The 25,002-nt window shown below is 47.3% G+C and overlaps 1 protein-coding gene across 1 annotated transcript in view; it reads left to right on the forward strand.

Moving 5' to 3' along the window:
• The window catches only part of LOC149367637 (protocadherin Fat 4-like), a 108,946-nt gene that overhangs the window by 82,656 nt on the left and 1,288 nt on the right, over positions 1–25,002 (forward strand). The window contains exon 3 of the mRNA XM_089575189.1: positions 11,575–11,688. Within this exon, the coding sequence (XP_089431315.1) occupies positions 11,575–11,688 (114 nt within the window). The remainder of the gene's footprint in view (positions 1–11,574; positions 11,689–25,002) is intronic.

The raw sequence follows: 25,002 nt of genomic DNA on the forward strand, positions 1-25,002 counted from the left end.
GTTCGCAAAGCATTTTCTGTTGCCAGCCGACCTCCTTTTTTGGTGTCCACTGGCCTCGTTTTCATACCCCACAGGTTGTGTTCGTGCAAAGGCTGCTTGAGCCTTTAAACGTGCAGATTTACAACATCCTTCCAGCATTAAGCAGTGGGTACTCTGTCCACATTGTTTTCGACAACATTTTTCCTCAAAACGCGAAACTTTTACCACCCCGTATTTTAAATGGTCTATTAGAGGATCATTTAAGGTCCCTACCTACAAAAATTGCAATAGCAACCGATGCCTCAGTGCAACGAAAAGGCAGGGGTGGAAATTTACTGTCCGAGTTTTGACTGGTCCTTTTCGCTGCGCCTTCCGGATTACACCCCTATTTTTCAAGCTGAGTTTCTGGCAGTAGTTCTTGCTCTGCGCAAGCTTGATCCTTCTATTTCTGCAGTGGCAGTCATTACCGATTCTTTATCTTTGTGTTCGTCCCTCGCGTCGCATGTTGACTGTCCCACTTTAAGCACTTTCTTATCGCTTCTTCCTTCGCATTTGAGCCTTGTTCACTTGATATGGGTACCCGGCCACAGCAGCGTGACTGTCAATGAGATCGCGGATAACCTTGCTAAGGCTTCCCTAGGCGGCCCTGTGTTGCCCATCATCCCGGCTACAGCGTATATCACAGCATCTAGGTTCCGGCGACGAGCGTTATTAAGCGTGCAAGACACAGCACTTTCAACATCGGTGGAATATCAGCATCTGAAATATTCATGGAGCAGGAAAATTTGTCCATCTCGGCAGCTAGAAGTATCTCTGACGAGGTTGCGCTGCCGCATCCCCCCTCTAAATTTCTACCTGCACAGATCTGGTTTGGCGTCATCTCCCCTCTGTGCATTTTGCCGTGAGCCTGAATCTATCGATCATTTTTGGCTCCGTTGTCGTCGTTTCACCTCTTTGAGAAGAAGACTGCTGGAGTTGCCCTTACAGCAACTTGGCCTCAGTTTGAGCAGCCCACACTTGCTATCATTTGGTGCCACCATACTAGGGTTCAGCCACAGGTCTATTTGTGACGCTGTTCAAAATTTCTTGCTGGAATCTCATCGTCTTCCTTGCTAAAGCTTTCAGTATTTTCTTTTTATGCTTCATTTTTTTCGAATTATTCTCTTTTCTCTCTTTCTCTCTCTCTCCAATCCAAACTCCTTTATATATATATATATATATATATATATATATATATATATATTATGATTATTATTATTATTATTATTATTATTTGTTTTTAGTTTTTTTTTTCATCCTCTCCGTGCCCTTCTTGTGGTAGACTCCCCCGGTGTTCCTCTCTCGTGTGCTTTCCTTTTGCCTTTACTACGTACAGGTGAATACCAACCTTTACCACCCGATTCTTGGCCGATCCCCCAGAGTGGGTATGTGCCATTCTGTCGTAGGCTGCAACAACAACAACAACAACAGCACCCTGGCCAATCCCCCGCCGTGGGTATGTGCCATTCAGCCTGAGGACATCATCGTCATCATCTCGTAGCTGGGACTCTTTCCAATAGTTCACCGCCTGTGTCTTGGCCACTCCCCCGTAGTGGGTATGTGCCATTTTACTTGAGAAACCAACCAACCAACCAGCTAAGACTCTGCTTCTCTGCTTGCGGCCTGTGCCTAGCCCTTTGACTCCGGTTGAATTTGTGACAATATAGTCTAATTTTAGAAGTTATACCTAAACTTACACCATTAATGAAAATTGAGAAAAGAAGTGGTCCTAGAACGGACCCCTGCGGTACGTCAGATGTAACAGGTACACAGTGTGACTCTATGACAGTGTTGACGACTTTTTGACAGTGGTCGTCTTTTACCCACTGCAAGATGTTGTAAGGCAAACATAAGCAAGACGCTTAAACAGCAGCAAAGAGTTGGACAGCCTTCTGAAAGTCCAGCAGTACGCATTTAACCTGTTTACCACAATCAAAAGAGAAAAAAAGGTAATGAAAAAATTCAACAAGTTGGGTTGCACATGGCAATCCAGCTCTGAAGCCAAGTTTAAAATTGCCAAAAAATTGGTGATCATAGAAATGATGAAATATAGAAGAGTAAAGAATGTGCTCTAACGACTTGTAACACACACTCGTTAGCGATATTGGCCTGTAGTTTTCAACTTGGCATCGAGGACCATCTTTCTGCACTGGCACAATGTTTGCTATTTTCCATTCCTCAGGCAGAGCACTTGAAGATACAGACACACGAAAACAGGACAACAACATATTTGGCTACAGCGGGGGCACACATTTTTAGCCCATGACACGGAATGTTTTCAGGACCAGTGACTGAATTACCGTTCAATTCCTATAGGAGTTTTAGGACTCCTTCGTAAGAAATAATTGTCTGTCATACTATCAAGGCAATAGGGGATCGGCCCGGCTGTGCTGTAACTGGTATGTACAGAAAGAATGGATCTAACACAATTACTCACGTGATTAGGTTTTTCCATATCATCAGAAATTAGACCTTCAGGAGATGATATCGGGGAATGCAGCTGCCCTCTTTGCCAGTGGATTTTACATACTTCCGTATTTCTTTTAGATTACGTTTCAGCTTGTGACTTAGCAAGGCATTGAAGGCATCCTTGGCCTGCTTTATCTTTGATTTGATCGTTCTTCCCAACTTCGTCATCCTTCGTGCTAATGTACCGTTGAAATAGGCGGCCTCTTTGATTCAGCAGGCGCTTTTATTTCAGGAGTGAACAATGGTTTATGTCTTTGACTACACGATAAGAATTTGGATGGCACGTGCTTGTCGATTAGAGACAGGAGTTTGTTCCTCAACAGCATCCAATGCTCAGTAATATCAGATGTATTAGAGTAGTCTGGAAACTCTTCGTAGAAAACCTGAAGCCAGTGCGTAGTGAACCATAATTACCTTTCTCATAGAAGAACACTTTACGTGGCAAGGCTTCAATCGGTGACCCGCGCCAGCAGGAAATCTGTGCCAATGCAGCATCATGGTCACCAATACCGGGCACGGGTAAGACGGATCTCCACCAGCCCCTCAGAGATGGATAACATCAGGTCCAGTGTGGAAACGCTGTCACTGCGAAAGTTCACAAACTGATAAAGGCCGTTGTCAGTGATCATATCACTAAATTCATTTCAGAGGGCGCAGCGCGAGGACAGAACGGGGGACCTGTGCACCAAACGCACCGAAGCAGATTAAAATCACAACCAAGTATAAAATCTGTCGTCTGACTCCGAAGGGCACGAAAGAGGGAAACAAAACTATCTGAACAGCTACAGCAAGGCCTACGATAGAATGCGCCAAATGCAATATGTATGGAATCATGCAGACTTACTCTGCACCACACAGTTTCACAGCCAATATTGGAGCTGTCTATTGTAACACTTGGGAGGCATTTATCAACTAAAAGGAAAACGCTACCAACATGTCTCTCGATCTCGCCCGTAAACCGTAAAAGCGGAGAGGAAAACTTCACTGTTTTTTTACTGTTTCGTAAAGCCACGATTCGGTGCCGATTACAATGCGAGGCTTGGAAGAAAGGATGAGGCTGGCGAGTGCATCATTTTTGTTTGAAATGCTGCGAAATTTAATCAGTAGAATGTAAGTGCGCCGAGGGGCGGAGCTATAAGCGGCATGGCGTGTGGTTTCATTTTTTCGGACTACCTTGCCACCGTATATTTATCTTTTAGCTTCAGTGACGATGTCTTTGTAAGCGTCGTAGACAAACATCGGCCATCCATATGAGCTTCTCGAAGGGTAATTCGAATGACAGATTTTTTCGCCTGCCACATTCCACAGGTTTCCGGCGTGCACAACGTACCGCGGCCGAAAAGTCTTCCCGGACCGCATACTCCTCCGCTTTCAGCTTAAATCTCGGGTGAAGAACAGCCTTCCTTTCCTTAAATCGCAGGAACATAACTACGATAGGGCGCTTCTTATCGGCTTCGAAGGGACCAATTCTATGCGCTCGTTGCATGTCAGCCCCATCTATTTCCACGCCCAAAGTTTCAGTAGATAGGAAAACAGCTTCTTCTGACTGTGTCCCGGTTTCGGTCCGAGAAGCAGGTAGTACAAAGAAGAAAACATTATTTCTTCGTAGTCTATTTTCCGCGTCATCAGCGGCAGCTCTTAACAGTCATCCTAGGGCTCTCATTTCGCGCTTGCGCAGGAGATAAATCAGGTAAAGAAGACTGACTTTCGCCGAGGCAGGCAATTTTTTCTTGCAGTCTTTTTAGGTGAGAATCAACTTGTATTTGCCGCTGTGGTAGCAGCTCAAATTTATTCAGTATCTGTACTCGGTCTTCTATGCGCTTTATCGTTTCAAGCAGAGAAGAGTATTCGCAAGGCGTGTTGCTAGGACCTGAATTAAGTTTTATGTTACCAGACAACAGTAAGAAGGCGCGCATGAAACAAGCACGGCAAACAAAAAACAGGAATTTTACAAAGAATTTGCGCGCAATGTCGCCGGTGTCAAAGGGGCACGACACCACGAACAAGCATCGGTTTGAACATTTACAGCAAAAGGAACTGTTCAAGTAACCAACCTGGGTTAAAAATAACGATGAGTGCACTGTCGGTGCGGTGTCGAGCCCACTGTGGTGCGAATCATCCCTGCTGCTTTCCGTATTTCAAAATTTATATTAGAGCGGGTGCTTGGGCGAGTTGGTACGAAATTGTCCTGAATAACAGCGCGAACATGGACGAGGACTGAAGGAAGGCACATAGACTGGCGCTTTGAAGAATAGGGCGAAGAAGCCGCGAACCTAGGAAAATCAGGAAAATGATTTTATATTGCATTGTGTGCCGAAATTATACCGTTTCCTTTAGTGTTCATTTAAGCCGCCAGTTTTTGCTCGTGATATTCCTGTGTCCTTGCCACAGTGTTTGAATTATTGTTCCTTTCTTTCTCTTGTATATTGCTTTCCTCGGCGCAGAAGCAATGAAAATTTTGTTTCACACCCCGTACTGTAATTCCCCTGCGGACGAATGTAGGTACATATATCAATAAATAGTTATAAAATAAAAAGGTAAAGAAACTTTGATCTCCAATTTTTATCCGATAAGTTGTCTAATTAGGACTATATCTTTTCTTTGGTTACAATTGTTACAAATTTTGTACGCGTCGAATTCAAGTTTTTTGCCTGTTTTTTTGCATATAGACGTTTTTTCAACTGCTTGAGTGCCAGCAGATTGGAACTCGTGTTCTACACTGTGCAAAGCTTTGTGAAGGGTGTTGATTTTGAAAAAGTGGTATTCTTATTTTTTGCTCCAACTTTGTTTCAAATTATTTTTTACACTTCTTAGCCTGAATGACCACTCTTGTCATTTTGCTTTTACAAATGAGACCTAAAACATCTCCTGGTACTGATAATTTACTCACTGTGTTTTTTTTGGGGTGCCATGCCGAGATCATTTCGAAGTTCCTTTTTGTGGTATTTAGAAAATCACTGTTGTCACCAAAACTTCCGATTGAGTGGAAGACCGCTCGAGTTGTTTCCATCCTTAAGAAAGGCGACTGATCTTTAATAAAAAATACCGTCCGATTTCTTTGTCTTCTGCATGCTCTAAGATGTTGAAACATATTAATAATTTTCCTGAAGAACACATTGTATTAAGCAATTTTCAGCATGGATTTACAAAGGGCTATTCGGCAGTTGCACAGTTAGTATATTACAAACTTTTGCTAAAACATTAGACATCAATGGTCAGATGGAGGTTGTGTTAATGGACTTCAGCAAAGCATTTGATAGTTCATTACAGAAAACTCATTCAAAAAATAAGAAGAAACAATCTACCAGACAAATTAATATCGTGGATCACAGATTATCTTATTAATAGAGTGCAACTGGTTTCAATCGATGGGCACAGCCTCAGTTTACTCCTAGTCATCTCTGGTGTGCCGCAAAGGAGTGTAGTGGATAGTTTTATTTTTCAGCTTTATATAAATGGTATTATTAATGTGGTTACCCCAGGCACACATATACACTCGTGTGCTGATGATTGTGCGGTACTTCGTCAGGTAGTGCGTAGCAGGGATCAAAATGAACTCGATCGGAGTCTTAAAATTGCTTGATTACTGCAGTGAGTTCTCTATGGTTGTTAAGCGTGAAAAAACTGTTTCGCTCCAAATAACACAAAAAGAATCTACTAAACCGCTTGTATACTCTTAGATCGCCTCTAACGCAGGTTAGAGCAAATGTCAGCTGCAAATGTCAGCTGCAAATTTGCAGCTGCAAAGAGCAGCTGTAAATGTCTAGGTATTAACAATAAACAGCGATTTTTTATGAAATTCGCACATAGATAACATATGTTCGTACGCGTTTGAAAGCCATTTTTCCTGTGGCATAAACTTAAAAATTCCCTCCTTCCGTAAAACTATTCACATATAACGCATGAATCAGGCCAAAGCTCAAATATGCTTAGATAATTTTGGATCCTATAGAACTTAACATTAACAAAATAGAGAGGGTTAGAATAAAACCTCCTCATTTTATTTATTCAAAGTTTAAAATTACCTATTCCCTGAGTTAGCTTATGGCGGCTAATAATATTGAATCACTTGAAACGCTAAGGAGAAAACACCGTCTTGACTTTCTTTATTCTTGGCTTAACCAGAAGCTAGCCCTTTGCTTAACCAGAACCTTGCTCAGTACTTATCCTCTTTATCCATCCCACATACTCGACATCATCGCAATCGCTCACTAGCACCGTAATCTGCGAAAAATATCTGTTGAAGATTTCATTTTGTCCGCGGACAATATCCAATTTGAATCGCGTTATGGTGTTGTCTTAGTCGCTTTTTTATGCATATTTATTTTAATTGCGTTTTGTGCCTTTCTAAAACACTCTAGCCGACACATCGCGTCCTGTCCGACGAGGGGCTGCAGTATGTACTAAATAAATAAATTTATTTATTTATTTATTTATTTATTTAAGGCATACTGCAGGCCGTGAGGCCCAAGCAGGAGTGGATACAGAACAGAACACAAATTGAGCAATAATACCAAAGTGCAAACAGAAAACGAGCAGCGCGAAATGACATGGAAAAGAAAAAGAAACAAACTAAAACAAACTAACAATGGTCACTTATCAGGTCAAGAGACCGTACACACGAAGCTGGTAAGCTGTTCCAGTCACTGATGGTTTGTGGAAAGAAAGAGTGCTGAAATAAGTTAGTCTTTGCAAAGTACGGGGTCAGAGAAAGGGGCTGGGAGTGTCGGGTTTGTCAGGTGTTCTGGAGATTAAGATACCGCGAAGAATTAATTCCTAGTTTATGGTTACATAACAAAAATAAGAATTAACAAAAATAAGAATTTCAACCGAAGAAACTTGCGTCGGGAATGAAGGGTTGGTATGGAATTCGACTGCATTAATGCAGAGACGGAAGCAGTTCTATTGTATTGCGAAAACATGAATCGCACAGCTTTCCTTTGGATCCGCTCAAGTGCTTTTATGTTAGTGAGAGTATACGTGTCCCATACAATGCACGCATATTCCAATTTAGTCCTTATAAAGGTTTCATATGCTAGTCTCTTAACCTGAAGTGGTGAATCTTTTAGTTTATGGCGCAACAAGCAAAGTTTTCGTAAGGCAGACGAGCAAGTGTTAGAAATGTGAGTGTTCTAGCTTAAGTTGTTTGTTAATGTAACACCAAGATATTTATATTCAGTTACTTCGGTAATATCTCCTGAACCCAGAAAAAAGGAGCGTTTAAATGGATTAAGTTTTCTTGTAACACGTAGTAGGACAGTCTTTTCAAAGTTAAGTTTCATGCCCCATCGATTACACCATGCGTGGATACTATTAAGAGACGTGTTTAGTATTGCCTGATCGTCAGCTGATCGGATCTCATTGAAAGTAATACAGTCATCAGCGTACATGCGAATCTGTACAGGTTCATCAACCACATCTACAATATCGTTACAATATATCAAAAACAACAGCGGCCCAAGCACACTGCCCTGAGGGACACCAGATGTGACCGGAAGAGCGCAAGAATCATCTCCATTAATAGTTACGTACTGTTTGCGTTGTATTAAGTACCTCGATACCCAAGCAATAATAAAATCTGGCAGTTCTATCAGTTGAAGTTTCTCAATTAATTTATTATGGGGTACTAGGCCGAAAGCCTTGCTGAAATCCAAGAAAATTAAGTCTACCTGGCCAGCCCTATCCACTACGGAAGCAAGGAAGTGAAATATGGTGACTAACTGAGTAGTTGTAGAAAACCCTTTCCTGAAGCCGTGTTGATGTTGCGACAGAATGTTATTTTCTTGAAGAAATTTTGAAATGAGGTTAGACACGACGTGCTCCATGAACTTATAAGAAGAACATAATATAGATATGGGGCGGTAGTTAGATAAAGAAAGTGGGTCACCCTTCTTTAGGACGGGTACCACACGTGCAGTCTTCCAATCGTCAGGTATGGACGCTGTACTAATGGATGCTTGAAATATAACTACGAGGAACTTGCTCAGCGTTTCAGCGTAACGGCGAAGGAACGCGCCAGGTATACCATCAGGTCCCGGTGAAGATTTAACTTTCAGTCGGAGCAGCATGTTCAGTACTCCGTCATGCGAAATCAAATCTGTGACATTCGGAAAATGAGACTGGAATGTTGAAAATGAAGGTTCAGCGGGCATGGAGAAAACGCTGTGAAAATATTGGTTAAAATGTTGTGCAATAATCTTGGGGTTAGTGACTACTGCATCGTTATGAGATATTTGTTGCACATGCCTTTTGCTTTCCTTCATAAAGTTCCAGAAGCCTTGAGGATCCTCAGAAATGAAGTTCGGGAGAGTAGTGTTAAAGTAAAAAGACTTTGCACGCATAATGGCGTCAGAAAGAGCTGCGCGAGCTTCGCTGAAAGCATGAGATGCTGTTCTTTTCTTACGTAAGCGTTTGGCCTTCCGTTTTAAATGTATTATATGCCTGTTCATCGAAGGCGTATGTTTCGCAGTTTTCTTTATTTTGTCAGGAACAAAATTACTCAAACAAAAGTGGCATAAATTCTTAAATTTGTTCCAAAGAACAGCAGCATCATCATCAAAGAAGTCAGAAAACTGAGAATCTATGCAATCTAAAATGGCATCATCGTCAGCTCGTTCAATATCTTTCACTGTTTTAACAACTGCATCATTTTTTACAGATTTGGGAGCAAGTGCTAGGCAAACAGATACCATTTTATAATCAGATAAGCCGGAATCCAAAGAGACTTCATAATCATCAAAAGCGCGATGAAGAAAAACTGAATCAAGAATGGAACTAGACGAATTGCCTACACGTGTAGGCTTACTGACAATTTGAACAAGATTATTCTCAAACATGATGTCAAACATAGTATTGGAATCAATTGCAGAGTCGGCACTGGAAAGCAAACGGTCCCAGTAAATTCATGGAAAGTTGAAGTCCCCAACAACTATCAGTAATGACGGTGATGTGTGCTGGCTGCCTCTGCCGCACAGCGTGCATAAGTGGCGAAGGATTATAAAAAATTCAAATCAGTGGCAGCAAGAGTACAGTGTGAGGAGTAACTTAAGACACACATTTGAAAGCCATTTAAATGTACTGAGAGCACTTACGACGACTTAAATGCGGTGGATTGGAAAAAGATGCACGCGGGTTTGTTCGGCTACGGTGATGGCGTTCTAATGCAGTGCCCTGCGAAGCTGATCTCTTCGCTCCGAATTGAGCTTGATGAAAACGAGGAGTGGGCACCCAAATCCAGCGTGATAGACTCACAGTCTAGTGCGTGGGCAGTTGTGCTGTAATGATGGCGCAGTGTTCAAATGAAGTGGCCGGCGAAGCTGGCCTGTTCGCGCAGTCCTGGGTTCGCAACTCACTTGGGGAGAGATTTTATCTGATGTTTTTATGCGAAGCATATTACAATAGGTAACCCAAGCCCTTCATGACGGCTACACGCCGTGCACACCACGTGACACAATGACGTCACGACAGATGAGAGACGGGGCTACAACTCGTGCCGTCGCTGCGGTTGCACGCCGTGCAGACCACGTGTTATGGTGACGTAACACCACGTGACACAATGACGTCACGACAGATGAGAGACGGGGCTCCAACTTGTGCCGTCGCTGGGGTTGCACGCCGTGCAGACCACGTGGTATGGTGACGTCACACCACGTGACACAATGACGTCACGACAGATGAGAGACGGGGCTCCAACTTGTGCCGTCGCTGCGGTTGCACGCCGTGCAGACCACGTGGTATGGTGACGTCACACCACGTGACACAGTGACGTCACGACAGATGAGAGATGGGGCTCCAACTTGTGCCGTCGCTGCGGTTGCACGCCGTGTGAATCACGTGGTATGGTGACGTCACACTCCCGCGCATTTCGAACGCGCGTTCACACTCGGTGTAGGTGAAACGCTCGCTCCACCGGGCAGGCGGACGCGGCTTCCGTGGCAATCCAGGCGCTCACCCAACGCACGTCTCGGGGTTAGTCGGCGTTCCTCCGTAGTCAGGCCGTTGTCTACCCCCATGACGAAGGCTTCTAGTGGTTGTATTAAAATGACCAAGTATTCAACCAAGGAAAGCCATGTATTACCAAGCCTAGCCATCAATATGCTTCGCATCTGACTAGGTTTAACCTTAGCTAAGCCTCAGCCAATTTTTTTTTCTTTCCTCCTGATTATTAGACATTGCCGATGACGCCATGAGGTCGCGTGGTTTTCAGCCTCATGAGACATATGATAGGGCGCTCGATAGGATGCAGGCATCCCTTTTCGTTCGGCCCCGGAAACTGCCTAGGCTGCCCCATTTAGGCCAGGACGAATTTTTGCCACATAAAGTCCACATTTGCACTGCATGTGTCCCCAGTACCTTTGAAAAGATCTGGCCTGGATGTGAGAGTGTGGGTTCGGTTATCCCTTTAAATAGCGATTTAGAACCCGTGTAGGATCAGCCGGCACAAGTGAGCTCGGGTTTGCCCACATGTTTGTCACAGGAGGCCGATGCAGATAGTCGAGGAGATTCCCGGCACAAACACAATGATAATAATGATAATAATAATAATAATAATAATAATCTTCATTCAGTATAATAAGAACATACAAAAAAACGGAAGCGCCGAAGCTACAAGTGTGCTTGTGCGGCGACAACGGGAAGCCGCGGCAATCTTCGCTCTACATCAGAGCTCCATCAGAGGCAAAACAAATTAAAAGAGGTAAATATGAAGAACAAAAATTTTGGCACGGAAAGAATGAAAAAGCACTGATAAGATTTTAGTACATGTTAAAGATTCTGTAACGCTTGAACAGCAACACGCAGTTCTTGGCGGGTGGTTAAAGAAAAGAAATCGTCCGGTAATTCGTTAAAGATAACTGGCACGTAATATTTTCTGGTTGCTTTGCCGTAGTGAGTGCGCACTCTCTGTTTATGATAACGAGGAACATGTATCAACGTTCCGTATTTATGTCTGTATGTGTCACAAGCCTCGTGACACTACAGGTCACGGCTGCCAGATATGGCGAGCCTGCAGGTTGATACGTCGCCTAAAAGATGTGCGCCGCGTTTATTGGCAAGTGATTCCGGTGCGCACTGTGGTTGTTGTTGCAGGTGCCATTTTCGAGACAGATATCGATGAGTGCCGTTCCAGCCCTTGCCACAACGGTGCTACCTGCACTGACCGCGTGGGCGGCTTCGAGTGCGCATGCGCGCCAGGCTACAAAGGTAAGTCGAAGAACTTCAATTTAAATTCAATTCATATATTTATTTACCAGAATACTGGACGGTCTCCAGGGCTAAAAGTTGCAGCCAGCAACTTGACTGGGCCCTGGAGCCGTTTACAAAGGCAACAGCAGACGTCGGTTCCGAGCAGCACAACAATATATTCACAACGCTATGAACAAAAATGTACAAGGAAATAGAGACATGGTAGAATATTTGTCATTGCAATCATACTCTCATTTACAACTGTGAAAAGTGTATTCGTAGTTGCTTTGGCGATTTGAAGGTTACTCGTTTGAGTTTATTTAGCAAGACCGGTAGGTTGTGTTTTAATGATTGCAGTTTGTACTGAGTGCGAAAAAATGGAACGAACCAGGGTTGGGAAATTCGAGTTAAAGAAGTAGCTCTAGGCTGCAGCAGCGCTAGAGAAAGAAGGAAACTTTTGAGTGTCATGTTGAGAAAAATAGAAAACATGCAACAAGCGATGTTCATAGTGATGGTCAAAGCTAACAATATTATATTCTGCAAATAAATGTCTTGTTGTAGACTGACGGTCAATGTTAGCTATGTTACGAATGTACCTTTTCTGAAGAACTATTATTGGCCCGCCTTTCGCCATATTACGCTCCTTAGTAGTCATGGAGATAAACCCACTTTTTTTTTGCCATTGCTGGAAGGGCATGCTCATGAACTGCAGGCAGCAAATAGCCATCCGAAAGCATAATTTGAATCCAACATCCTTATACTTATACGGTTGTAACCTAGTTTTCCTAGTATGAAAATAACTGAAGCCATATGCAACAGCCCGGGAAGAGAGGTATTACAAGGAAACCGGCAGAGCGTGCTTGGCGTTTCACTTAATACTCAAAAACTCCTAAAAGTACTGTAGTTGAAATATATTTAAAAAATTGGCAGGGATCTACTGCCAGTTAAAATCATGCTAAATGACTTGATAACGTAGCTTTCACAGCGCCAGCTGTGTAGCCCTGGCTGCCCCATGCTTTTGTTGTCTTCCGCATGCCCCACGGCGACCCTGAAACCACTCTGTCATGAACTCCACACTCCTGCGTAGGTCTACTGATTTCGAACCAAGGGTCCAAAACCGCAACTTGGTACTGGGTACACTTCCTTTCATGCGCGAATCGTCGCTATCATTTATAGGCTACTGCGGTTACCTTACAGAAATAGCCGGTAAGGACGTCTTAGCCGTCTCCGTGTCACTCTGCCGTTGCATATGTCGTCGCCGCGACGTGTGACGGCAACGCACCACGCTCAGTAAGAGCATAGCGGCGTCAAGCGCTCTATCGGCGAAAGCAAATCAACAATATCATGTCATCACCACCATAAGATGCTGTCGCTGAATCCCCCTTTTTGCTCTTTTTTTGTCACTCTTTATTTTTTTGTCTATCCCTTTCTTTCTTTCTTTCTTTCTTTCTTTCTTTCTTTCTTTCTTTCTTTCTTTCTTTCTTTCTTTCTTTCTTTCTTTCTTTCTTTCTTTCTTTCTTTCTTTCTTTCTTTCTTTCTTTCTTTCTTTCTTTCTTTCTTTCTTTCTTTCTTTCCTTCTTTCTTTCCTTCCTTCTTTCTTTCTTTCCTTCTTTCTTTCCTTCTTTCTTTCTTTCCTTCTTTCTTTCCTTCTTTCTTTCTTTCCTTCTTCCTTTCTTTCTTTCTTTTCTTAAAATGCGATCATTTAGAGAGCGCAGTACAGAAAATGAATGAAAATACAGTAAAAATGTTTAATTACTTCTGTGGATTTCTAATCTTCCTGTGGAAGGCCAACGAAGAACACATGTGACCTATAGCCGTACTAAACCAGTTTCACGCATACCTTTGTAACTTTAACTGCAAACACGAATGTTCTCACAAAATGAAAACGATGGAAACACAACAGGTCTTTTCGATTCACCTGCACTGCGTGAACTGGTTCTCGCGGTGCTGCACTTCGCCATTCGTTTCAGCGGTGCAAGATGGCGCCGCCTGCACGACGCCATTCGTTTATAAAAGTGCCGACGTTATGCAGGTCTACTTCAGCAAAACTGTGCATCTCCTCAGTGGTCGGTGCCGAAACGGTGCAGCTGCAGCCGCCATGGAAGCAGACGACGGCTTGCGCGACGATGGCTTGCGCTTTGCGATAAACGGCGGAGATACTCAAATTATTCCACTCGTCGATGAGAACGGTGCCCCGCACGGGTCTGACTCTTATGGAAGGTGACTGCCCACCCGAGAAGGCGGCGACGGAGGTGGGAACGGTGGCCCTCGCTGACACGTACCTTGCATCTCTCGACCACCGTGCTCTTGACGGACCTGTACCGGCGTCTTTCCTTTGGATTAATAGTGTTATAACAGTAGTTGAAGCGGTTATGTTAACTAAAAGGTAAAGACGTGCACGCAGCATGATGCACGTTGTTGCAGCAATCGCTTAACATGCAAGTCTGCGCGCGCACAGCTCAGTCGACAGTGTTCAGTAAAAGAACAGACGTGCGGTTCACTTAGCGGCCACGAGGCTTCATCGAGGCTGATTCATGGTAACACTTCGCTACGATGTACTGTTTGAAGATTCTTCATGCGGTTCGGGATGTTGGCGGCTGTTGATATATGGGCGCCACGCTGCTGGCTGCAATTTGGTGGCGGCGCCTAGGCTAGCAGACGACCAGGCCTGCATTCGACCATTCGTTTTGGAAGCAGCCAGTGCCAAGCTGCACCTGAACTGTATGAACTGGCGCTGCAAGCTTGCGGCTCCGCCGCGGAACTTCACAGAACTGGTGCAAGGAGTGCAGGCGAATCGAACGGACCTAACGTAATGTACAAGACTAACACGAGGTGTAGGCTCAGGAGCACAGACTTTTGGCCTAGTTGGTTCATAGCAGACACGTACAAGCGCAAAAGAACACGGACAGAGAAGAGACTTGGACAACACGAGCGCTCGTGTTGTCCAAGTCTCTTCTCTGTCCGTGTTCTTTTGCGCTTGTACGTGTCTGTGTAGGCTCAGGCGGTGATTTTCACAGCTTTTGCGCAGACAGAAATATTTCTGCGGCTTGTCCTTTAATTACATTGTAGAGATGCTATATTTCACTACGCTAGCTATATCTGGGTACTCATTCGAGAGTTCCGGTATTTGTGACGATGATATTCAAAACCGTGCGGTCTAGCTCGTATCAGTGTCTCCTAATGTAATACAACATTTTGGGCGAGTTGGTTACCTACATTCATTATTACAGCGCGAAGACGGCACAAAACAAGAAGGGGACACAACAGCGCTGTTGTGTCCCCTTCTTGTTTTGTGCCGTCTTCGCGCTGTAATAATGAATGTCCCAATGTAAATATATTTCCTGAAACTGCGTTCTTTTTACGCTCTGATGATGTAGAGCTTCAAGGGGTAATTTCTGTTTAAACAGCTGTTTTATTGCGAAAGCAATACTGCTTGCACTTTCAGCCCGTCGCGTAGCGAGGCCGGTAGCTACCAAGCGCGGCCTAACTCCTGCTCCTGCCACGCGCGGCGCGCTTAGCGGTCTGACGTCACAGCTGCAAGAGCGGGGCTCCATGCGGGGCTCCAACTCGCGCCGTCGCGTAGCGAGGCCGCAGCTACCAAGCGCGGCCTAACTCCTGCTCCTGCCACGCGCGGCGCGCTTAGCGGTCTGATGTCACAGCTGCAAGAGCGGGGCTCCAACTTGCGCCGTCGCGTAGCGAGGTCGCAGCTACCAAGCGCGGGCTAACTCCCGCTCCTGCTGCGCGCGGCGCGCTTAGCGGTCGGTTCGGGTGTCCACCGAGATGACAGAGAATTACTGCGCCATTTCCTTTCCTCAAAAAGCGGTGCGTCCAAAGGGCAAGGCATGGCGCAGTAATTCTCTGTCATCTCGGTGGACCCCCGAACCACACCGTACAGGAAGGGAGGAAGTGGGAGTGAAAGAAGAGGGAAGCTTACAAGGGAAGCTTCTAGACAATCATCCAGCCGCTCGTTTTGGCGACCGAGGCACGCATAAATCTCCCAGCACGTGGGGGCCCTCGTTTGGTGAGTATAATGCCATGTAAAACAAATTGGCAAAACTTTCATAAATAAGCTTTACTAAGAGCACTACCAAGACACACCACCAGGCAAACCAGGCGCAGCCAGGGCTATTGCTTTCGCAACTTACCGGGCTTAACCAAGCTAAGCCTCTGCCAAATTTTTATCTCTGGTAAGTTACATGTGGTAAAGTACGGAGCAGTGCTTTTAGTATATGGCCCGCTTCCAATTGGCCGCATGGCAAGCTATTTTAACGATATCAGATTATTTAATTTGTCATGTTTGTCGTTGACAACACCGTAACCCAGTACGTCCGACGTGAATGCACAAGTGCATAGCAAAGTTTACTCTTAGCGTCCGGCAGAGGGAGGGATGTCCGTTTCGTAAACATGCCAATGTAAGAAGCTGGGACGCCTCCCAGCTTCTTATCTACCTTTGCATTGAAGTCGTCCATCAGTACAGTGTACTGTGATTTTACTTTGGTCATTAGAAGCTTTCAACGATCTGGTCACGATGGCTTGAAGTAGGAGCGCAGGTCTCCACGACCTCAAGCTTGTGCCTCTCATTGAGCGTAATTACGATAGCTGCCACCCTCTCGTCAACATCGTGGAACACGAGAGAGGTCTGCAACCGCCGCATTGTGGAACACGGGAGAGTTCTGCAACGGCCGCCTCAGAGCAATCGACCTTGGACTGCGCCTCCGTCTTCCGTCTGATATCGCGCGCCGCGAAGCAACATTACTCTGCCTGCTATGGCTCGGCGTTACCTTCACAAATCAGTGTGCTTTCCGGATCGGATAGCCGACAGCCCGTCTTGCGTAAAGTGTGTCTGCTAAGAGACAATCACTCATCTCCTGTGTGAGTGCCCTGTCTTTGTGAACGAAAGGCGTAAGCTGCGTTGTGCTCTGGACCGCCTTGATCCTCGCCCTTTCGCAGAGGCCAAGATCCTCGGTCCCTGGCCACAACAGTCGACTGCCATCAAGACTTACAAGACGCTGTTTTGTTTTTTGCGAGAGACTGCCTTGATTGGCAGATTGTGACTGTGTTTCCCGTTCCTTCTCTCTTCCCTCTTTCATCCCCTCATCCTCTTCCTCACTGCAGGGTAGCCAACCGGAGACCATTATGGTTAACATCCCTGCCTTTCTCCCTCTTTGTATCTATTTATCTCTCGTTAATATTGATACGGGTCGACTCAGAGACGATGAGGCAGACGAAGTGAGAAGGCGCTTGGCGCGTGCTCGGGCTCTGAATCCTGTGCAGTGGCCTGTGTCTTGACGTCCGGTGCGCCCTGTGCTTGTGTTCTGTTCAGTGTGAGTGCACCAGTGTTCTGCGGGCTGTGAACGCCTCCTGCCACGTAACATCTTGGTGGAGGTGAGGACTTTCCCCTTCCTCTCGTTCTGGCCTATTCCATCACGGAGCTTCGCAGCGGTCGCTACACCGGGACCGCTACAATGACGCAGCCCGGCGACTCGCCAAGTCCCACTGCCACTACATTCATGGTCATGGCTCATCCCCGTGACCCCGACATCTTCGCCGGTGCCTCAACTGAAAACGTCGACAGATGGATCTTGATGTATGAACGCGTCCGCGCCCATAACAGGTGGGACCCCACCGTCATGCTGGCCAACGTCATTTTCTATTTGTCTGGCACAGCGAGGCAATGGTACGAAACCCATGAGGACGAATTAACGAGTTGGGACACCTTTAAAGAAAAGCTTCGCGCTCTCTTCGGACCTCCAGATGCTTCGAAGCTCGCAGCCCAAAAACACCTTGACTCGCGTGCTCAGTCCACCTGTGAAAGTTACATCACGTATATTCAAGACGTCCTTGCCTTATGTCACCAGGTTGACAACTCCATGTCGGAATCGAAAAAGGTGGGCCACATCCTAAAGGGGATCGCGGACGACGCTTTTCATTTACTTCTCTGCAAAGGCAGTGATACCGTGGATGCCCTTATTAAGGAGTGCCGTCTCTTCGAGCAAGTAAAGAGCCGGCGCATATTTCCACAATTTCAAAGACTTCCCCATACGGCCGCCACATCTTCGTGTGTTTTGCAGCAGCCGCCAACTAGCCCACCTTCCACTTCGCCTCTCAACATCAACGACACAGTCACCCGGATCGTTCGCCGCGAAATGGAGGCCTGTGCACCTGCGGCCCTCCAACCTACCATCCCCAGTCACCCCTTGCCCGATGTGTCCCTTATTCAAGCCGTCGTACGAGAGGAACTCGCAGATTTGAATCTCTCACCTGCCATCTGTTCCATCGGGAACTCTAGCGTCCGGCCTCCAACCAAGAATGCTTACCGTCCCAGGGCTCCGAACTTTCGTCGCTACCGAAATCCAGCAGAGTGGCGCACGCCTGATGATCGCCCCATATGTTTCAATTGTTCCTGTGTCGGCCACATTTCCCGGCACTGCCGCAATAGATGGTTTCCGACTCCTCGCACCGAGCTCTCCTACGACAACCGTTCAGATATTCCCCGCCGTTTTCCGCCCCGACCACCTCATGACCAATCAGATTCGGCCAACGATCTCACCAGCTCCCGACCACGTCGTTCTTCCCGCTCTCCATCTCCACGAGGCCGTCGTTTCCGATCCCCGCAGTCCCTTCGATCCTCGGCTGCAGCCTCATACGACCGCTCTGACTTGGAAAACTAGCTGATGCAGCTCCCGGAGGTGACGCTGCATCCACGACCAGGCCCACAAATCCTCTACAGACCTCCCACTTGAACCAACTAGACGTTTGTGTTGATGGTGTTCCCGTGCGTGCGCTTGTCGACACTGGAGCGCATATCTCTGTCATGAGTGCACAACTTCGTCGTCGTTTACGTAAAGTTCTCACGCCAGCTCGGTCTCGAGTGCGTGTCGCGGACGGCGGAACAGTTAGTGTTGACGGACTCTGCACTGCACGCGTTAGTGTTGCTGGCCATGACCTTCCGGTGCAGTTCAATGTTTTGACCCCTTGTGCTCATGACCTCATCCTCGGCCTCGATTTCCTATCAGAACACTCCGCCCTGATAGACTGCTCGCACGGCATCCTACACCTCGATCTCCCAGCCATCGATCCTGAACCCTTGCCTTCTCCCAGACTGTATTCGCCCGACCAAGTTTCTCTGCCCTCCCTAGCCGCCTTATTCGTTACCCTACGTCCTACCTCATCAGTCGCCGATGGTGACTACTTAGTCGCCCCTATTTCAGATGTCTTGCTGCACCGCAACGTTGCACTGCCCCATACTGTCGCTACAATCAGGGGAAACAGTGTGTCACTTCCGTTAATCAATTTCAGCTATTCAGCCCAAGTCCTTCCACCTGGCATATGCGTGGCAACGTTCGCACCTATTGGCTCCTGCCAAGTTGCCCCATTGGACACTGCCCATGCATCAGCTCCTGCAGACCCTGCTCACGATCCCACTTCGACTGACGCGATCACGGCAATGATGCCTTCCGATTTGCTCCCTGCCCAATCTTCTCAGCTGCGTGCGCTTCTCGAGTCCTATTCCGACATCTTCGACCTCCATAACAGCGCCCTCGGCCAAGCTCTTACCGTTACGCACCGCATCGACACCGGCGATGCTCCTCCTATCCGCCGCCGACCATACCGGGTCTCCCATGCCGAACGACAGGTAATCCAGGCGGAAGTGACAAAAATGCTGGAGAAGAACATCATTGAGCCCTCTCACAGTCCTTGGGCTTCGCCCGTCGTCTTGGTCAAGAAGAAAGATGGCTCGTGGCGCTTTTGTGTGGATTACCGTCACTTGAATAAGATCACTAAAAAAGATGTCTATCCGCTTCCTCGAATCGACGATGCCTTAGACTGCCTCTACGGAGCCAAATTCTTCTCCTCCATAGACCTCCGATCTGGCTATTGGCAAATTGCTGTGGATGACCAGGACCGGGAGAAGACAGCGTTTGTTACTCCTGATGGCTTATATCAGTTTAAGGTTATGCCTTTCGGCTTATGTAACGCCCCAGCGACTTTCGAGCGCATGATGGACTCCTTGCTGCAAGGATTTAAGTGGTCCACTTGCCTGTGCTATTTAGACGATGTAATTGTGTTTTCGCCCTCGTTTTCGTCCCACATGGGCCACCTTTCACAAGTTCTTTCCCTCTTTCGCCATGCCGGGCTGCAGCTGAACTCTTCAAAATGCCGTTTCGCGCGTCGCCAGCTCAATATATTAGGCCATGTCGTCGATGCTACGGGGGTTCGTCCCGATCCAGACAAGATCCGAGCAGTAAAAGACTTCCCAGTACCCCGTTCGAGCAATGACGTCCGAAGTTTTTTGGGCCTTTGTTCTTACTTTCGTAGATTCAATCAAGATTTTGCCGACATTGCTCAGCCGCTCACCGATCTTCTTAAAAAGGATGTTAGTTTTTCCTGGGGCTCCTCCCAAGACCAAGCATTTGCCCACCTTATAAGAAAGCTTACCACTGCACCGGTCTTGGCACATTTCGATGTGTCCGCTCCTACGGAAGTCCGTACTGATGCTAGTGGCCATGGCATCGGTGCAATCCTTTCCCAGCGTCAATGCGGCACACATCGTGTAATTGCCTATGCTAGCCGTCTCCTATCCCCTTCCGAGAAGAACTACTCCATTACCGAAAGAGAGTGCTTGGCCCTCGTCTGGGCTGTTGGTAAATTTCGTCCCTACCTATATGGCAGGCCATTCACAGTTGTGACAGATCATCACGCACTGTGCTGGCTTTCTTCTCTGAAGGATCCTATCGGTCGCCTCGGTCATTGGGCGCTACGACTCCAAGAATATGACTACGCTGTGATCTACAAGTCTGGCCGGTTGCACAAAGATGCCGACTGTCTCTCTCGTTACCCTGTTGCCCACTCTAACACTGTGACGAGCGCAAGCACCATTGACCTGTTCTCTGTAACTCCGTTTACAACTATCGGCGAAGAACAGCGTCGGGATGCGGAGCTTCTCTCCATCATCGATCGCCTAACGTCCGCCCCAACCGATCCTTCACTGAACCGCTTTGCTCTCGTTGATGGTATTTTATACCGCCGGAATCTTCAACCAACTGGTCCTGACCTTCTCCTCGTCGTCCCGAAGCACTTACGAACAGTCGTTCTCCACGAACTTCATGACCTCCCGACTGCTGGCCATCAAGGCGTTACTCGCACGTACGACCGCATCCGCCGTCGGTTCTTCTGGCCTGGCCTCTACCGCTCAGTGCGCCGTTACGTTGGTGCTTGCGATGAGTGTCAGCGTCGCAAGCACCCTGCGTCTGCTCCCGCTGGCTTTCTTCAGCCCATTGACATCCCTCCGGAGCCGTTCTACCGTATCGGCTTGGACCTTCTCGGCCCATTTCCTGAGTCCACTTCTGGGAACAGATGGGTTGCAGTCGCCACAGATTATGCCACCCGGTACGCGATAACGCGTGCGCTCCCCACGAGTACTGCCGCTGATGTCGCCGACTTTCTTCTTCAGGACGTCATTCTTCATCATGGAGCACCCCACCAACTGCTCACTGACCGTGGCCGCACCTTCCTTTCCGCAGTGGTAAACGACATTCTTCGCGCGTGCTCAACTAAGCACAAGTTGACGACCGCTTACCACCGCCAAACTAATGGCCTCACTGAGCGACTCAATCGGACGCTCACCGACATGTACGTCTCCTCTGATCACCGAGACTGGGACGTCGCACTCCCATACGTTACATTTGCATATAACTCCTCCCGCCACGACACTGCCGGATACTCTCCGTTTTACCTCTTGTACGGCCGTGAGCCTCAACTGCCGCTTGATACAGTGTATCGAACGTCTTCTCCCGCACATTCTGAATACGCCCGTGAAGCCATTGCCCATGCTGACCATGCTCGCCAAGTCGCCCGTTCCCGCTTGCAAGCCTCCCAAGCTTCTCAGCAAGAGCACTATAACCGCCGCCACCTGGACAGTGCCTTCTTGCCTGGGTCCCTTGTATTGCTCTGGGTGCCTTCTCGCCGTGTAGGGCTCTCGGAAAAGCTTCTTTCTCGATATGTGGGCCCATATCGCGTGCTGCGCCAAGTCACAGCCGTCACATACGAGATTGAGCCTGCCTTCCCCGAGTGCAATTCCCGTACTCCACCCTCCGATATTGTGCACGTGTCGCGCCTTAAGCCCTACCACCTACCCTCTTCTGACACTCGCTGAGCCGCACCGCGACGGTGCTTTCACGCCCGGGGGTCATGATACGGGTCGACTCAGAGACGATGAGGCAGACGAAGTGAGAGGGCGCTTGGCGCGTGCTCGGGCTCTGAATCCTGTGCAGTGGCCTGTGTCTTGACGTCCGGTGCGCCCTGTGCTTGTGTTCTGTTCAGTGTGAGTGCACCAGTGTTCTGCGGGCTGTGAACGCCTCCTGCCACGTAACAATATTATAGAATTCCTTTATGTTGCGAGCTAAATTCCGATTGATGAGGAATCCCACACCTAGTTCTTGTATTTCGCTATTGGACAATCGCATAGTACGTGCCCGCTTTTTCGTACTGTATACCTCACTAAGCCGTACGGCATCACATCTATACCCGCCAGTTCCTCGAACAGCACTGCTAGGCTAGACTCACTGGATAAGGTTCTAGCATTAAACATTGGCAGATTACGTTCCCAATGGCGGCCTGTCCGGAGCCAGAGATCCTTAGCAACCTCCGCTGCGTCACAGATCTGACTGCCCCCTTGATCAGTTGCTTCGCTGCCACTGGCGACTGAGTGGCGAGGGTTAAGTGGTCTGTTCATAGAACGTTGTGGCCAATTGCTACATCACGGTGGCCAAATCCTGCTCTGGAGAGGGAGGGCGTTGTGGTTTCTGGTCACGGAGCTCAGACCACACCTATGAAATTCTATGAAATTACATGCACACGCTGAGTTATTTTTTTTCCAAACCCGGTGGAGAATTGCTTCGCACCGAGATTCGAACCCCGATCCACTTGCTCACGAGGCGTATGTTTTCCCTCTATGCCATCGCGCGTTAGTGAGAGACAGTAGCGCAGAGCAATGGGACGTCCCGCCTGTAAATAAGGAGCAAGTAAAGAAAGCCTTAAGAGCAATGCAAAGGCAGAAAGCAGCTGGAGAGTATAAGTTAGCAGCAGATCTGTTGAAGGATCGAGGAGAGATTCTGCTAGAATAATAAGCCACCCTGTACACGGAATGCCTTGTGACCTCTAGCGTACTAGAAACTTCGAGGATTGCTAAGATTATTTCAATTCATAAGAATGGAGACGTCAAGGACTTGAAAAATTACAGGCCGCGTACTGTCCGTTGCCTACAAAGTATTTACTACGGTAATTGCTGATAGGGTCAGTACAACCTTAGACTTCAATAAACCAAATGGTCTGAAAGGCTTAAGTAAAGGGTAGTGGACAGTCGACGATATTCACACTTTCAATAAGATGATAGAAATATGTGCAGCATAAAACGAACGCCTATATATAGCCTTCATTGATTACGAGAAAAGATTTCAGTCAGAGAAAATCTCAGCAGTCATGCAGGAATTGCGTAGTCAGGGTGTAGAAGACCATTATGCGAAATTGCTGGGAGATATCAATAACCACTGCACAGCTACCATAGTCATAAAGACAGTAATAAAATTTCAGTAACAAAAGGTATGAGGGAGGGAGACACTTTGTCGACAGTGCTATTCACCAAATGTTTACAGGATGTGTTCCGAGGCCTGGATTGTAAAGATTTGGGCATAAAAGTTAAACAAGAATACCTAAATAATCAGCGATCCGCTGATGACATTTCCTTGGTAAGTCACTGAGGAGGCGACCTGCAAATCATGATGAATCAGTTAGACAGGCAGACCAGAACGGTTGTCTAAGGATTAACATGCAGAAAACCAGGGTAATGAACAACAGTTTCGCAAGAGAACAGAAGTACACAATTGGTATCGAGGTGCTGGAAGTTGTAAGGGAATACATAGGGCAGGTAGTGCCCGCTTATCCGCATCATGAGAGTGAAATAACTAGAAGAATAAGATTGGGGTGGAGCGCATATGGCAGGTTCCCCCAGATCGTGATGCAGTGTACCAATATCCTTCAAGAGAAAAGTATTCAATAACAGAAAAGTATACGACAGTTAGGTACGGCTCAGTGTCGTCTGTCTGCGGCCAGGGCAGGCCGCCGCCGATTCCGGGGAATTTTTCCATGGTCATTTCCGGCTAATCAGCGATACTCACTGCGGAGCTGGCGATACGCGCTGACGTCCGGCTTGAGGAAGAGAGGGGGTGGGGCGCACTCGACCAGGCCATTTGGCTAGGGAGTACAGAAAACTGGGCGAGTTGGAGTGGATTCTAACTAAACCGCACGACAAACAGGACAAAGCGGGAGACGAGGACAACTGCGCCAACTGTGTCATGGGGTTGTCTGCACCGTCCCACATAGTGCTGACAAGAAGTACATCGGCCAGACTGGCGGCTTATTAATGAGCGGGTCTTTGGGCATCGCAGGTGTGCTAAAGCGCTGTGTCGTCTAGCCTCGCTTTCCATTGCAGACAGTGCTACCCTCACCTACCCTCATTGCTGCCCTCGCGCTGATAAGACGAGTGTTTTTTTAGCCACCCCGATCGGATTTGTATGGAACTCGTGGAAGCATCTGTGATCGGGCAAGAAGGAGACGCTTGTGTCTCATCACCGTCTAACAGACTGTTGGAAAAAGAGGATGCCCTTATCCGTAATTGGGCGCGCCTTAGAAGATGGCTTGTCTACTAAGAAGTCTGATTTTCCAATTGTCCTGTCAAGGTGAAGTGACTGGCCGCAATGTGCACACGCGTAAAGGAGTATCGTCTTTTGGTTTTGGTTTGGTTTGGTCTAGTAGTCAGCCTCGTGTTTTCCCCGTCTCTCGCTTTGTCTTGTTTTTTCGCCCATCTTTAGTGTGAATCTGTTCGTCTATTCATCCTTCGAGAAGTAGGAAAGCGTTCAGTTCCTTCACCACGACGCGACACGCACGCAAGGTTAAGACACGGTGTTCTGAAATTTCCACACTCCTCCTCCCTAAAGATCGAACGTTCCCTCACTGCAATAATTTCACTGAGGTATTGTTCAAATTTGTTTTGGCCGCCGCGGTTGCCCAGTCAACCACAAAACACCCAATGAATGTGCAATAGGCCAAGTGTTTGGGACGTTCAAGCATAGCCGCCGCGGTGGCTCAGTGGTTATGGAGCTCGGATGCTGGCGGCAGAGACACGGATGACGGACACTCCAACTCAAGCCTGGCACTGCTTTAGCGTAGACATATTCCATTATAGCGGGAATTAACACCTCAGTGCCTCGTGCGCAGCGCCCAATTTTTTACTTGTGCCTTTCTGTTCTGTGTGGCCTTGTCTAGGGTGCCAGT

The sequence above is a fragment of the Amblyomma mixtum genome, chromosome 1, assembly GCF_055824585.1.
Source record: "Amblyomma mixtum isolate Tamu chromosome 1, ASM5582458v1, whole genome shotgun sequence".
NCBI lineage: Eukaryota > Metazoa > Arthropoda > Arachnida > Ixodida > Ixodidae > Amblyomma > Amblyomma mixtum.